At 45.7% G+C, this 15399-nt stretch overlaps 1 protein-coding gene across 4 annotated transcripts in view; it reads left to right on the top strand.

The window, feature by feature from the left end:
• VDAC1 (voltage dependent anion channel 1) overlaps window positions 1–15399 on the top strand; it is a 34685-nt gene that overhangs the window by 17760 nt on the left and 1526 nt on the right. For all 4 annotated transcript variants that reach the window (XM_015140750.3, XM_015140749.3, XM_015140748.3 and 1 more), the window contains 3 exon segments: window positions 6987–7214; window positions 12816–12966; window positions 15001–15058. In XM_015140750.3, coding sequence (XP_014996236.1) covers window positions 6987–7214; window positions 12816–12966; window positions 15001–15058 — 437 coding nt within the window.

Raw genomic sequence — 15399 nt, 5'->3', positions numbered from 1 at the left:
TTAGTAAGTATCTTGTGGGTAGACACTTTGAGATATGCAGATATTCTATTTCTCATCATACCTTTGCTGACAAATAGTAACATCCATTGATGATTCTTGCCTGCAACAGTTACGCTTGACAAATGGTGACTGGAGTGCAATGGTATGATCCCGGCTCGCTGCAACCTCTGCCTCCTGGGCTCTAGCAGTCCTCCTTTTCAGCCTCCCAAGAAGCTGAGACCACAGGCGCGTGCCACCAAGCCCAGCTAATTTTTGTATTTTTGGTAGAGATGAGGTTTCACCATGTTGGCCAGGCTGTTCTGGAACTCCTGAGCTCAAGCGATCCACCTTTCTCAGCCTCCCAAATTGCTGGGATTACAGGTGTGAGCCACCACGCCTGGCTACAAATGGTGATTTTCTTTTCTTTTTTGTTTTTTTGAGGTGGGGTGTCACTCTGTCACCCAGGCTGGAGTGCAGTGGTGTGATCTCGGCTCATTGCAACCTCTGCCTCCCCGGCTCAAGGGATCCTCCCTCCTCAGCCTCCCCAGTAGCTGGGACTACAGGTGCCTGCCACCACCCCTGGCTGATTTTTATATTTTTGGTAGAGACAGTGTTTCACCATGTTGCTCAGTCTGCTCTCGAATTCCTGAGCTCAAGTGATCTGCCTACCTTGGCCTCCCAAAATGTTGGGATTACAGGTGTGAGCCACCACACCCGACCTCAAATGGTGATTTCCTATTGCCATCCTTCCTTCACTTGTTACTTGGTATTCTATTGTAAGGAAGAGCTATTCCTTCTTTCCCATGTATTTATTCAATCAATTATTTATTTATATTAGTATAGATGCATGGACATTTAATCTATGGGCTATAATCTACAGTGTCATTTATTTTGTTGCTCAAGTTGTCCCAGATATGGCCTTTGGGAGAATACATCTTGTGTGCTTTTTGACAAACCTCTGTCATTTTTCAGAGCATGTCTTTATTTCTGGTTTCAGAAAATATACGATGCTCATCTAGTACTTGTTTTTCCCCAGTCCTGCTGTCTGCCATTTCTCCAAGGAACCTTGGTTCTTTATGTTGGAGAATGATGTTTAGAAACTAAGATTGTGGGCCTGGTGTGGTGGCTCATGCCTGCAATCCCAGCACTTTGGCGTGCCGAGGCAGGCGGATCACGAGGACAGGCGTTTGAGACCAGCCTGGCCAACGTGGTGAAACCCTGTCTTTACTAAAAATACAAAAATTAGCTGGCTGTGGTGGCGCACACCTGTAATCCCAGCTACTCAGGAGGCTGAGGCAGGAGAATTGCTTGAACCCAGGAGGTGGATGTTGCAGTGAGCTGAGATCATACCACTGCACTGCAATGTGGGCGACAGAGCAAGACTTCGTCTCAAAAAAAAAAAAAAAAAAAAAAAAAAACTAAACTAAAATTCTGGGTGCTAGGTGTACATATTGCTACTGGGTATTTGAGGAAAGTTCTGGTGATGCATGATGGAGATTAGAAATGAAAGCTGGCTTTCCAAAGTGACTGAGGGTACAGCCTGGGAAAACACCTGACTCCCAGGAGGAGCTGAGTGTAGACCACATCTGGATGAGGCTGCAGACCTCAATAAGGACCAGCACCCACACTGAGTATCTACCACAAATAAAGCTTGCTTGTTAACTACAAATCAGTCAGGCCTCTCTCGGGTGCTTGTCAAATTAGCACTACTGTTGAAATAGCTTAAAAATAAATCCCAATAATATCTGAAAAAGGAAGACTCCACAGACAAGTGTGCAGTGTTAGAAAGAGACCTGGAGAGAAGCCTGAGCACTCCCCAGCACTGCCCTTTCTCTTGGGGATCGTGGGCCCTGGCCAGAATCCAGTGAGACAGTGGGTGGGGGTGCCATGTAAACTGGTGCAGGTGGTGCACACCACTGGTCAGAGGCCCTGCCATAGGCATCATAGTTTGTGACCATCAGCAGCTTTTTATTAAAAAATTAAAAAAGAAGATGGTTAGAAGATGCGTGATTTTATATTTCTTGGTCTTTTTGCCTTTCTAAATGTCAGCCTCTCAACAGCTGTCTAATCATCAGTCATCTCAACCAGCCTGGTGCCAATCACATACTTGTTCGAAACCCAGGCTTCTTTCCCCAGAGAGCAGGCAGATGAAGATAGGTTTCTTTTTCTTTTTTGTTGAGACAGTCTCACTCTGTCGCCCAGACTGGAGTACAGTGACGTAATTTCAGCTCACTGCAACTTCCACCTCCTGGGTTCAAGCAATTCTTGTGCCTCAGCCTCCTGAATAGCTGGGATTACAGGCACATGCCACCATGTCCTGCTAATTTTTGTATTTTTAGTAGAGACAGGGTTTTCCCATGTTGGCTAGGCTGGTCTCCAACTCCTGACCTCAAGTGATCTGCCCCCCTTGGAGTGCTGGGATTACAAGTGTGAGCCACTGCGCCTGACCAGTTTTGGATTTTTCTTATTGAGAGATAATTTAGTTGTCACTCCTTTCCTTCAAACCTTGCCAAAATGTATAGAAGTAACTTAAACAAAGTTGAGGTTCCAAGGCATGTTTCATTGTCACTTGTTCTGTTGGTGAGCAGGTCTGTGCACACCTACCACCCAACTGCTGAGGGAGCTGAGCAGCCAGAGAAAGAGACTGACAAATCCAGTTTCTCGGAAAGAAACATTTAATAGAGACTTGCAAATTGAAGCAATGTCTCAAGCAGCCAAGAGACAGTGGATCCTTGCACTTATCCTCCAGAAAGTATTCTTTATATAGCAGGCTTTTAGAGTAAAGACGTGTGCATGTCTTAGACCGTCTTGTAAAAAACTTGCAAAACTTGTGACCACAGGGAAGTTAGATAAGCATCTTTACTTTTTTTATTTTTATTTATTTATTTTTTTGAGACAGAGTCTCACTCTGTCACCCAGGCTGGAATGCAGAAGCATGATCTTGACTCACTGCAACCTCTGCCTCCCGGGTTCCAGCGATTCTCCTTCCTCAGCCTCCTGAGTGTCTGGGACTACAGGTGCGTGCCACCACACCCAGCTACTTTTTATATTTTAGTAGAGATGGAGTTTTGCCATGTTTTCCAGGCTGGTCTTGAACTCCTGACCTCAAGTGATCCACCTGCCTTGGCCTCTAAAAGTGTTAGGGTTACAGGTGTGAGCCACTGTGCCTGGCTGGCATTGTTTCTTTTATGGGATTGTCTGTGATGTATTTCTTGGTTGTCATGGCTGTATTAGGCTGTTCTTGCATTGCTCTAAAGAAATACCTGGTCAGGCGAGGTGGCTCACGCCTGTAATCCCAGCATTTTCGGAGGCTGAGGCAGGCAGATTGCTTGAGCCCAGGAGTTGGAGTCCAGCCTAGGCAACATGGTGAAACCCCGTCTACACACACAGGCACACACACGCTAGCTGGGCGTGGTGGTGCACACCTATAGTCAGTTCCAGCTGCCTGGGAGGCTGAGGTGGGAGGATCACCTGAGCTCAGGAGGTAGGGGCTGTAGTGAACCATGATCAAACCACTGCACTCCCGCCTGGACAACAGAGTGAGACTATATCTCAAAAAAAGAAAAAAATACCTGAGGACAGGTAATTTATGAAGAAAAGAGGTTCAATTGGCTCATGGTTCTGCAGGCTGTACAAGCATAGCACAGGCATCTGCTCGGCTTCTGGGAAGGCCTCAGGAAGCTTTTAGTCATGGCGATTGATGAAGCAGGAGCAGACACATCACATGGCAAGAGCAGGAGCGAGAGAGAGAGAGTCGTGGGGAGGTGCCACAGTCAAACAACCAGATCTCATGATAACTCATTATTGCAAGGACAGCACCAATCCATGGGGGATCCACCCCCATGATCTAATCACCACCCAGCAGGTCCGACAGTGGGGACTGCATTTCAACATGAGATTTAGAGGGTACAACATACAAACTGTATCAGTGGTGGTTTTGCTTCAAGATGGTGTCACTCTTGCCATGGAACAGGCTGTTTTCCTACATCACTTGGGAGGGGGGTGCTGGCCTTATTTTCACCTGCGACCTCTAAAATTCTTGTCTCATTGAGAATTTGGAATGTTTAACCTTTATTTATTTATTTTTTAAATGAGAAATCTGAAACATACAAAAACATACAAAAAAAATGTTTAATCCTCATTCTATTCCTATCACACAGCTTTGATAGTTACCAACCCAACCCTGTGGCCAATCATGTTTTATTTATATAGCCATAAATATAGCACTCCTCCATGCCCATATTATTTTAAATAAATAACAGCACATAATTTCATCTGTAAGCATTTTATTATGTATCTTTAAATGGCAAGATTCCATTTTAAAGGAGCATAACCATGGTATTATTATTATATTGAAAAAAGTTGATATTTCTTTTTTTCTTTTTTTTTTTTTTTAAGATGGAGTTTCACTCATGTTGCCCAGGCTGGAGTGCAATGGCGCGATCTCAGCTCACCGCAACCTCTGCCTCCCGGGTTCAAGTGATTCTCCTGCCTCAGCCTCCCGAGTAGCTGGGATTACAGGCATGCGCCACCACACCCAGCTAATTTTGTATTTTTAGTAGAGATGGGGTTTCTCCGTGTTGGTCAGGCTGATCTCGAACTCCCGACCTCAGGTGATCCACCTGCCTTGGCCTCCCAAAGTGCTGGGATTACAGGCATGAGCCACTGCGCCTGGCGGATCGTTTTTTTTTTTTTTTTGAGACGGAGTCTTGCTCTGTCGCCCAGACTGGAGTGCAGTGGCCGGATCTCAGCTCACTGCAAGCTCCGTCTCCCGGGTTTATGCCATTCTCCTGTCTCAGCCTCCCAAGTAGCTGGGACTACAGGTGCCCGCCACCTCGCCTGGCTAGTTTTTTTTGTATTTTTTAGTAGAGACGGGGTTTCACCGTGTTAGCCAGAATGGTCTCGATCTCCTGACCTCGTGATCCGCCCGTCTCGGCCTCCCAAAGTGCTGGGATTACAGGCTTGAGCCACCGCGCCCGGCCGGATCATTTTTTAATATTGTCAAATCTCTAGTCTCTTCAAATTTACATGATTGTTTCATGATTTTTTTTTTTTTTTGGAGACTGAATTTTATTCTTGCTACCCAGGCTGGAGTACAGTGGCGCGATCTTGGCTCACTGCAACCTCCACCTCCCAGGTTCAAGTGATTCTCCTGCCTCAGCTTCCTGAGTAGGTGAGATTACAGGTGCGCGCCACCACGCCCAGCTAATTTTTGTATTTTTAGTAGAGATGGGGTTTTGCCATGTTGGCCAGGCTGGCTTTGAACTCCTGACCTCAGGTGATCCACCCGCCTCGGCCTCCTAAAGTGTTGGGATTATAGGTGTAAGCCACCGCACCCAGCCTCTTGCTGTTTTTAAAATAACAGGTTGGTTCTCTAGTCTCTAAAGATGACAGCTATGTGATTTGAGTGTTATTATAATTATTTATTTATTTATTTATTTTTTTGAGGTGGAGTCTTACTCTGTTACCCAGGCTGGAGTACGGTGGCGCAATCTTGGCTCACCGCAACCTCTGCCTCCTGGGTTGAAACGATTCTCCTGCCTAAGGCTCCTGAGTAGCTGGGATTACACATGCCTGCTACCACGCTCAGCTAAGTTTTGTATTTTTAGTAGAGACAGTGTTTCACCATGTTGGCCAGGCTGGTCTCCAACTCCTGACCTCGTGATCCACCCGCCTCAGCCTCCCAAAGTGCTGGAATTACAGGCATGAGCCACCACGCCCGGCCCTGAGTGTCATTATAATGCCTAGAATAAACATATTGTTTAATGTGTTTCAGCCTTTTGCTGATATTTTCCTTATTGAGGCTCACATTGCTCCATTGTTGAATCCCTTGGGAGCCTCTTCAGGTTAGCTTGTAAGTCCTTTTGCCTCCACCCCAGTAGTCTTCAATAGCTTTGATAGATGTTTTAGGTCACTGTGTACATCTCCTGCCTAAGATCTATAGTCAGCCATTTCTCCAAGGAGCACTGGTTCCATTTAGGAGGAAGTGGTCTAGGTGCTGAGGATGAAGCATTAATCTCAATGTGAATAAAGCTAGAAGTGAACAGTGCTGTGTAGTCCTTGGGGCTCTGAGTGGATCTGGTTCCTCCTGTGGTCTCTGCTGAGAATGCAGCTTCCTGTGGGAGATGTCAATCTTGTAACTGAATGATAGAAACTTCAATCAGATAAAAATGGCCCATGTTTTATTTGTTCGATGTGATCTTGTTCTCCAGTGGGTACTTCTGGTAAAAGACATGGTAATAATAGGTCTGCAGGTAACACTATTCACCTGCTCTTCCTAGGGCATGCTGGGTCTTGAGGAACAGGCAGTACAGACACTGAACTGCTTATAGACTCACATCTGATATCATCAGGTTGGACCTGGGGTACTGTCTGACTAACACTTCCTGGCCCCCATGTCTGCAGAGTTCCAGGTTCTATATCAGTACCCGGTTCTCTGAAATATGTACTCATTGGGGTCTCATGAATATGTAATTGAAATCCATTTTACTGTTGTATTCACTTGGAAGGAAGGAACATAGCCTATGTTTCCTTACTTAACTGTGTGAGCCACAGAGTAAGAAGATAACCGTCTCTTTAAAAGCTGCTATTTAGGTAGCTGTCTTCATGACAGATAAATCTTTTCCCCAGGTTTGGAAAATATCAAAGATGCATCTGTCTCATAATTACATGGTGGCTTTCTACCTAATGAATGCCTGTGTAGGCTGCTACATTAAGCATACAAAGAGGATAGGACAAGGAAGTTACTCCGTATTTATTTTCCAGGCTTTTCCTGTCTGTGTTCTCACTTCATTAGTGTGGGTTTCTGCACACTGGGTCCCCGTGGAAGAGAGGTTGTGTCCTGCTCATTGTGGTACGGCAGTGCCTTAAGGGAGAACTGGAGCCCTGACTTCACCCCCACCCCACTCCCTTTATTTGACCTAGGATTAAAAAAAAAAAAAAAAAAAAAAAAAAGGCATTTCAGGGTGAGTTAGCTTCTGATCTTAATACAACTTCTTTTCCTTCAGGAAAAAAAATGCTAAAATCAAGACAGGGTACAAGCGGGAGCACATTAACCTGGGCTGCGACGTGGATTTCGACATTGCTGGACCTTCCATCCGGGGTGCTCTAGTGCTGGGTTACGAGGGCTGGCTGGCTGGCTACCAGATGAATTTTGAGACTGCAAAATCCCGAGTGACCCAGAGCAACTTTGCAGTTGGCTACAAGACTGATGAATTCCAGCTTCACACTAATGTGTAAGTGTACATGGGGACAGCGGGGTGAGGGGTGGGGTTGGAGTGTGTGTGATAAGGGGATCGCATTCATTATTTTTTTTAAAAGAAAGCCCAATTTTTAACCACTGTAAAGTGAGTTTGTTGGCATTAGATGAGCCAGATGGCCTGCTGCTATCATTTGTTTCCCACCTACCCATTTCCTAGAGTGTCTTAGATCCTTTCCACTCTACGAACATAAATATTGCCACAGGTACACAAAGTGGCTGATTAATTACAGCAGGGACGACGTGGTGTCAGTCCAGAGCGTTTTTGTTTTAGTTAACAAAACAGCTCTCAGCGCTCTTTCTCTGTCTAATGCCTGAGGATTAGCCTGCTGAGCTTGATGACATGTAGACATGGTAGACAAATTTAGGAGCTGATTGTCTGAGTTACAAAGTATCTTCTCTGTACAGTGAAACATGTAAAAGTAACTATTGGACATATGGTGAAGGGAAACAGTGATTATAGGTTAGGAGAGAGCCCCTTGAGAACTGAAGTAGATTGATGATTTAGGTTAAGGGAAACACATTTCATTCATGGATCTTGTTTTATCATAAACCTTGTTTTATTCAGTTTCATGAGGAATTAACCTGTGACAGGCACAAGCTGGGTGCAGAGTTACCATGTTTCTTTCTTTCCACTAGAGGTCACTAAAGAAGTAACTTCTTGCCGGGCGCGGTGGCTCACGCCTGTAATCCCAGCACTTTGGGAGGCCGAGGCGGGCGGATCACAAGGTCAGGAGATCCAGACCACGGTGAAACCCCGTCTCTACTAAAAATACAAAAAAAAAAAAATTAGCCGGGCGCGGTTGTGGGCGCCTGTAGTCCCAGCTACTCGGGAGGCTGAGGCAGGAGAATGGCGTGAACCCGGGAGGTGGAGCTTGCAGTGAGCCGAGATCGCGCCACTGCACTCCAGCCTGGGCAACAGAGCGAGACTCCGTCTCAAAAAAAAAAAAAAAGTAAAAAAAAAAAATAAATAAAAAAAAAAGAAGTAACTTCTTAAACTTAAGGCAAATCAATGGTATTAATGTGTAAACTAATATTATTTCCATTAATAAATTTTTTGAGGAATTTTTATCATTAATTTGGAATCTGTTACAACTAAAAAGTCACAGGAAAACTATAGAGATGGACAATCTAGTGGTTGGCAGGGGCTGGGGAGGGTATGACTACAAAGTGGTGATTGAAGGAGTTTGGGGGAGGGAACTGTTCTATATCCTGACTGTAGTCATGGTTACATTAATCTGTGTATGTGTGTTAAAATTCATAAAAATGGGCCGGGCGCGGTGGCTCAAGCCTGTAATCCTAGCACTTTGGGAGACCGAGACGGGCGGATCACGAGGTCAGGAGATCGAGACCATCCTGGCTGACACGGTGAAACCCCGTCTCTACTTTAAAAAAAAAATACAAAAAACTAGCCGGGCGAGGTGGCGGGCGCCTGTAGTCCCAGCTACTTGGGAGGCTGAGGCAGGAGAATGGCGTGAACCCGGGAGGCAGAGCTTGCAGTGAGCTGAGATCCGGCTACTGCACTCCAGCCTGGGCGACAGAGTGAGACTCCGTCTCAAAAAAAAAAAAAAAAATTCATAAAATTGTATACCAAGAAAATATCCATTTTGGCCGGGTGCGGTGGCTCACGCCTGTAATCCCAGCACTCTGGGAGTCCGAGGCAGGTGGATCACGAGGTCAGGAGTTCAAGACCAGCCTGGCCAAGAAGGTGAAACCCCATCTCTACTAAAAATACAAAAATTAGCTGGGCGTGGTGGCGGGTGCCTGTAATCCCAGCTACTCAGGAGGCTGAGGCAGAGAATTGCCTGAACCTGGGAGGTGGAGGTTGCATTGAGCTGAAATCACGTCACTGCACTGCAGCCTGGGCAACAGAGCGAGACTCCATCTCAAAAAAAAAAAAAAAAAAAAGAAGAAAATATCAATGTTATTGTATGTTTAATTAAGAAAAGGTGAAACATACAAAAAAGCTATAGGAAACATACCACATGCATAGAAATGTTTTTGAATGTAGAATTCTGATTGGCATGGGAAGTTTTTTCCTTGGTTTAAAATTAGGCATTGGCACCAATTCTAGGAGGAACAATGGCTGTTAGCCATTTCCCCCACATATCTAAGCTTCAACATTTTTAATAAGCAACAAGTGGGCATGGTTTATTTTTGGAACCAGCGTGAAGGCAGCTGACACAACTCATCTGGGTTGCCCTGGTGCTTGCAGGGGCCCAGATGCATAACAGAAAGTCTTTGTGCTTCATATAGATGAATTTGAACAGTTCCAGCTGTTTATTTATTATTATTTTTTTTTGGTGACAGGTTCTTGCTCTCTCACTCAGACTGGAGTGCAGTGGCACGATCTCTGCAGCCTCCGCCTCCCAGGATCAAGTGATTCTCCTGCCTCAGCCTTGCAAATAGCTGGGACTACAGGTGCACACCACCACACCTGGCTACTTTTTGTATTTTTTGTAGAGGCAGGATTTCGCCATGTTGCCCAGGTTGTTCTTGAACTCGTGAGCTCAAGCGATCTGCCTGCTTTGGCCTCCCAAAGTGCTGGGATTACAGATTACAGGCGTGAGCCACTGCGTCTGGCCTCTTGTTTGTGGTTTTGAAAGCTCTGTATAGGAAGGCAATATTGTGTTCCTGGTTTTGGGATATTCTGAAAAGTCTGGCCTTTTTAAAAACATGTAAGCCCAAGAAACTTCCCCAGTTGAATATATTACTAAAGTCATTAAAAATCTGTTATTTTTGACAGGCTGCTGTTTTATTGTAGCATACTTGGGCTGTCTAAAGAAGACAGGATTCCCTGTGAATCAGGCAGTGCCTGGGTCTCCCTGTACTTTCTAGAAGCATAATGTCTGTCTCGCTGAATTTCATGGGGAAGCGAGAATTTACAATGTGTGGCTCATATGTGTAATCTCAGCTACTTGGGAGGCTGAGGTGGGAGGATCACTTGAGGCCAGGAGTTTGGAACCAGCCTGGGAAACAGAAATACTGTGTCTCTAAGAACATTTTTAAAAATTAGCTGGGCATGGTGGCAACATGCCTGTGATCACTTGAGCCCAGGAGTTTGAGGTTGCAGTGAGCTATGATTTTGCCACTGCTCTCCAGCCTGGGCAACAGAGCAAGATCCCATCTCAGGGAAAAAAAAATTTAGAATGTATTCTCTAATTTAGGGAGAGTGTCTTGTGAAAACTAGAGTTTTTTTTCTTAGGTCCTGAAGCCCTTTGCTGCATTCCAAAGTACATTGGCTCTGACGCACAGTTACCAATGCCATTTCCACTGGAAATGCCCACAATTATGAGACAGAACTCAGACAATGATTTTATGTTAAAGATGTTTGAGAGGGTTTAGGCAGGCTTGAAGACCATCTAATGCAAGGGGGATGGTCATTCCTTTTTAAAAAATTGCAGCATTAAAATTTTTCTTAATTTTTTTAATCAAAGGAGTCTGAGCCCATGGTTGTAAAATCAAACAGTACAGATGGGCTTATGAAAAGCAGTGATTCCAGCCTGCCTCAGCCTGCTCATCCCACCTCCCCAGTGGCAGCCACTTTAACTGTTTTTGTTTTCTGTGGTTCCCTCTGTGGAGAAGGTTGCTTCTGACCAGGCACCAGTATACACTGTGCATATAAACAACAATCTGAAAGCAGTAATGAGAGACAGTAAATGATCTGTGCAGACCCCAGCCCGACAGAGGACAAAGTGTAGACTCTCTGAGCTGGCTTTTTTAGGGGTGGCAGTGACTGCAGAGTTTGTATAGGCTGTTCATCTGGGTGGGGCAGACTTTCAAATTCTGAGAGCTTAAGCAGGGCCCCCAAAGAGGAAGAGGAGAATTTGAATGACTGAAGAAGGGAAAAGGATATTCCCAGCAACTGGAGTCATTCAGTGTGTTTGTAAGAGAGGAGGGAGCTTGACCACCTGGGGTTTCATTCTGAATGTTTCTGAAAGAGCGAGGCATTTTATGATGTAGCAAAAAGCTCCCTTTCAAATCCTGCCAGGACCTTAGATGTTGCAGCATGGGTGAGGAGTGTGCATAGGTGGACGAGATGAATTGTGGATTAAGCTCTTTTGAAGTGCTGCTCCTCCAAGAGGCTGGGTCAGTGCCAACCGTATCTCCCCAGCAGTGGCTGCAGCAGGTTGTGCCAAGGGCTCTAACTTGCCTTCTGAGTCATATGTGCAGCCCTGCCTTTCTTGCCATTTCTGGCTGTGTTCTCTTCTCATTTTCTTCTCTTTCCATACCATTTTTTATTTTTATTTTTTGAGCCAGAGTCTCTGTTGCCCAGACTGGAGTGCAGTGGTATGATCTCAGCTCACTGCAACCTCTGTCTCCTGGGTTCAGATGATTCTCCTGCCTCAGTCTCCCAGGTTGCTGGGATTACAGGCGCCCGCCACCATGCCCAGCTAATTTTTATGTTTTTAGTAGAGACAGCGTTTCATCGTCTTAGCCAGGCTGGTCTTGAACTCCTGACCTCAAATGATCCGCCTGCCTTCCCCTCCCAAAGTGCTGGGATTATAGGCATGAGCCACCGTACCCGGACTTCCGTGCCATTTTTCTGGTAGAATTATTTATAAAAGTAATAACATCAGTAGCAGTAAAAATAAATCCCTAAGAATCTCAGTGCTCTACTTGCTGCTTTTCTTTTTTTTTTTTTTTGAGACGGAGTCTCGCCCTGTCACCCAGGCTGGAGTGCAGTGGCGTGATCTTGGCTCACTGCAAGCTCTGCCACCTGGGTTCACGCCATTCTCCTGCCTCAGCCTCCCGAGTAGCTGGGACTACAGGCGCCCGCCACCATGCCCGGCTAATTTTTTGTATTTTTAGTAGAGGCGGGGTTTCACTGTGTTAGTCAGGATGGTCTCGATCTCCTGACCTCATGATCCGCCCGCCTTGGCCTCCCAAAGTGCTGGAATTATAGGCGTGAGCCACCTCGCCTGGCCTGCTTCTTTTTTCTTTTTTTTTTCGTTATAGAGACAGGATCTTGCTGTGTTGCCCAAGCTACATCCTGGGCTCAAGCGGTCCTCTTGCCTCGGCCTCTCAAAATGCTAGGATTACAGGCATGAGTCACCATGTGCCCCTTCTTCCCCGGCTTTTTCTTTTTTTGTTTGAGACGAGGTCTTGCTCTGTCACCCAGGCTGGAGTGCGGTGGCATAATCTCGGCTCACTGCAACCTCTGCCTCCCGGGTTCAAGCAATTCTCCTGCCTCAGCCTCCTGAGTAGCTGGGATTACAAGCGTGTGGCACCAGCCCAGCCAATTTTTGTATTTTTAGTAGAGACAGGGTTTCACCATGTTGGCCAGGCTGGTCTCAAACTCCTGACCTCAAGTGATCTGCCCATCTTGGCCTCCCAAAGTGCTGGGATTACAGGCGTGAGCCAGTGTGCCTGGCCAGGTGCCTGTTCTATACTTACCAGACTTCCTGTAATTTAGTGCCTGTTTTGTGAAATTTGGTGAACTTCTGACTTCCCTTAATACCAGTATTGGTTCAGTCCGTTTCTGGCATCCCTGTCTTCTGGGAGACTTGGGTGGATCTGTCTGGGCTGCAGCTCGCCTCCCTGGGAAGCTCAGCATCTGTGCTGTGCTTGTTTGCAGGAATGACGGGACAGAGTTTGGCGGCTCTATTTACCAGAAAGTGAACAAGAAGTTGGAGACTGCTGTCAATCTCGCCTGGACGGCAGGAAACAGTAACACGCGCTTCGGAATAGCAGCCAAGTATCAGATTGACCCTGACGCCTGCTTCTCGGTGGGTATCTGTGGAATCATGCATCTCACAGGCAGGCCCATCTGCTCTTTACGTTGGAGTCCTTCAGGTTTGCTGGAGTGCTGTGCTTCAGCTTATTCAAAGTGAGAGATGCTGCTGCGTGCGGTGGCTCACGCCTGTAATCCCAGCACTTTGGGAGGCCAAGGCAGGCAGATCACTTGAGGTCGGGAGTCTGAGACCAGCCTGGCCAACATGGCAAAACCCCGTCTCTACTAAAACTACAAAAATTAGCCGGGTGTGGTGGCAGGCGCCTGTAATCCCAGCTGCTCGGGAGGCTGAGGCAGGAGAATTGCTTGAACCCGGGAGGCGGAGGTTGCAGTGAGCCGAGGCCATGTCACTGCACTCCAGCCTGGGTGACAGAGCGAGACTCCATCTCAAAAAAAAAAAAGACTCCGTCTCAAAAAACAAAAACAAAGTGAGAGATGTTCTCACTTTGAAAAGAGTTCCAAATGAGTACAGTGATCATACTACTAGTACTTCTTATGGGTACCAGGCACTGTGCAGAGCCTTTTATGTATAGACTACTGTGTTTAATCCCATTTGAAATAGGTGCTTTGTTTTTTTAATCATCTCTGGGTTTTTTTATTTCTTGTTTTTTTGAGACAGAGTCTTGCTTAGTTGCCCAGGTTGGATGCAGTGGTGTAATTACAGCTCACTGCAGCCTCAACGTCCTGTGCTCAAGTAATCCTGCCACCTCAGCTTCCCAGGTAGCTGGGACTACAGGCACACCACCATGCCTGGCTAATTAAAAATGTTTTTAGTAGAGACAGTGTCTTGCTCTGTTGCCTGGGCTGGTCTCAAACTCCTGGGCTCAAGCTGTCCTCCAACCTCAACCTCCCAAATGTTGTTGGGATTACAGGCATGAGCCACCATTCCTGGCCAATCATCTCTGGTTTTTTTTTTTTTTGAGACGGAGTCACCCTCTGTTGCCCAGGCTGGAGTGCAAGTGGCACGATCTCAGCTCACTGCGCAACCTCCGTCCCCCAGGTTCAAGTGATTCTTCTGCCTCAGCCTCCCATGTAGCTGGGACCACAGGCACCTACCACCACACCTGGCTAGTTTTTGTATTTTTAGTATAGATAGGGTTTCACCATGTTGGTTAGGCTGGTCTCGAACTCCTGACCTCAGGTGATCTGCCTGCCTCGGCCTCCCAAAATGCTGGGATTACAGGCATGAGCCATGGCCCCCACCCAATCATCTCTGTTTTTACAAATGAGGAACTAGAAGCTTAGAAAGGTGAGTAACTTGCCCAAAGGAACACACCAGGAAAGTGCTGGGGACTGGATTTGAGCCAGACTGGCTTACTGTTGAGCCTCTTCCATTAATACCAGTTCCTGTTCTATAAAGCAGACTGTTAAAAGGGGCACTCTGAAATCTAGGGTTCTAATTGATAATTCCCCCCACCCCCCACTTTTTATTCTCCTTTTCAGCTCCTGCATTGCATATTAAGAAATCAGTAGTCAGTTGGCATCTTGCAGACTCTCTGGCATTGCTCACAGGCCCTCAAACTACTTCCCAGTTTTTGCAGTAAATCCTATTGGGCTCATTTCTCTTGTCACAGGGCACTGGAGGTTGTATCTCTTTGGGGTGGAATGAGGGAATCTCATGTTGCAGAATGGTGCCTGTACTGATTTCTGTAATTTATGGACAGCCCATTTTAAGTCTCCTAAACTAGAACCGAATTTGGCTCCCTTAACAGGCACTTAAAAACAAGAGAAAAGGAGCCTCATTATTTATATGAGCAAAAGGACATGGGCCCCTAAGAGGCCTTCCTTCTCTCTGCTTTGTTCTTACGAGGGGTGTCAGATCTCAGAACACCATTTGAACAGGAAAGTATGCACCTAAAATTGATATATTTTGTATTGAATTTAATGAATCTCGTGAACAAGATGGTCATAAAAAAATTTGATTCTGAAGTCAAAGGTTGGTTGACTAAAAAGCTCTTATTAATTTTGGAGATGGAAGCGCAAAGTATTATACTTAATGTTTTCTCTGTTTTGTCATTTCCTTGACTAGGCTAAAGTGAACAACTCCAGCCTGATAGGTTTAGGATACACTCAGACTCTAAAGCCAGGTATGTGTTGCTTGTGTGTGAAATCGGTTCTTTGTCTTAAAAAAAATTGTGGTGCTGGTTTGCTGATTTATGTCATTGTTTATAAAATGTTTATATAATACAGTGGGTATATATAAATGCATATATATAAAGTATAATTAAATGTTTATAAAGGAGTATGGGGTCATTATAAAACATTTGGAGAATATGAGATGTGGCAAGCAGGAGGAAAAAGGCTGAGGCTAACACATATTCTTTGCTATTTTCTTCCGTCCTTTTTTCCAATGTGTACATAATGCTTGATACTTATTTCTGGCAGATTCTCAAAACTAACTTATAAATCAGTCCCACTGTAAAAAGAC

This window comes from Macaca mulatta, chromosome 6, assembly GCF_049350105.2.
Source record: "Macaca mulatta isolate MMU2019108-1 chromosome 6, T2T-MMU8v2.0, whole genome shotgun sequence".
NCBI lineage: Eukaryota > Metazoa > Chordata > Mammalia > Primates > Cercopithecidae > Macaca > Macaca mulatta.
This window is presented reverse-complemented; position numbering and strand designations above follow the sequence as displayed.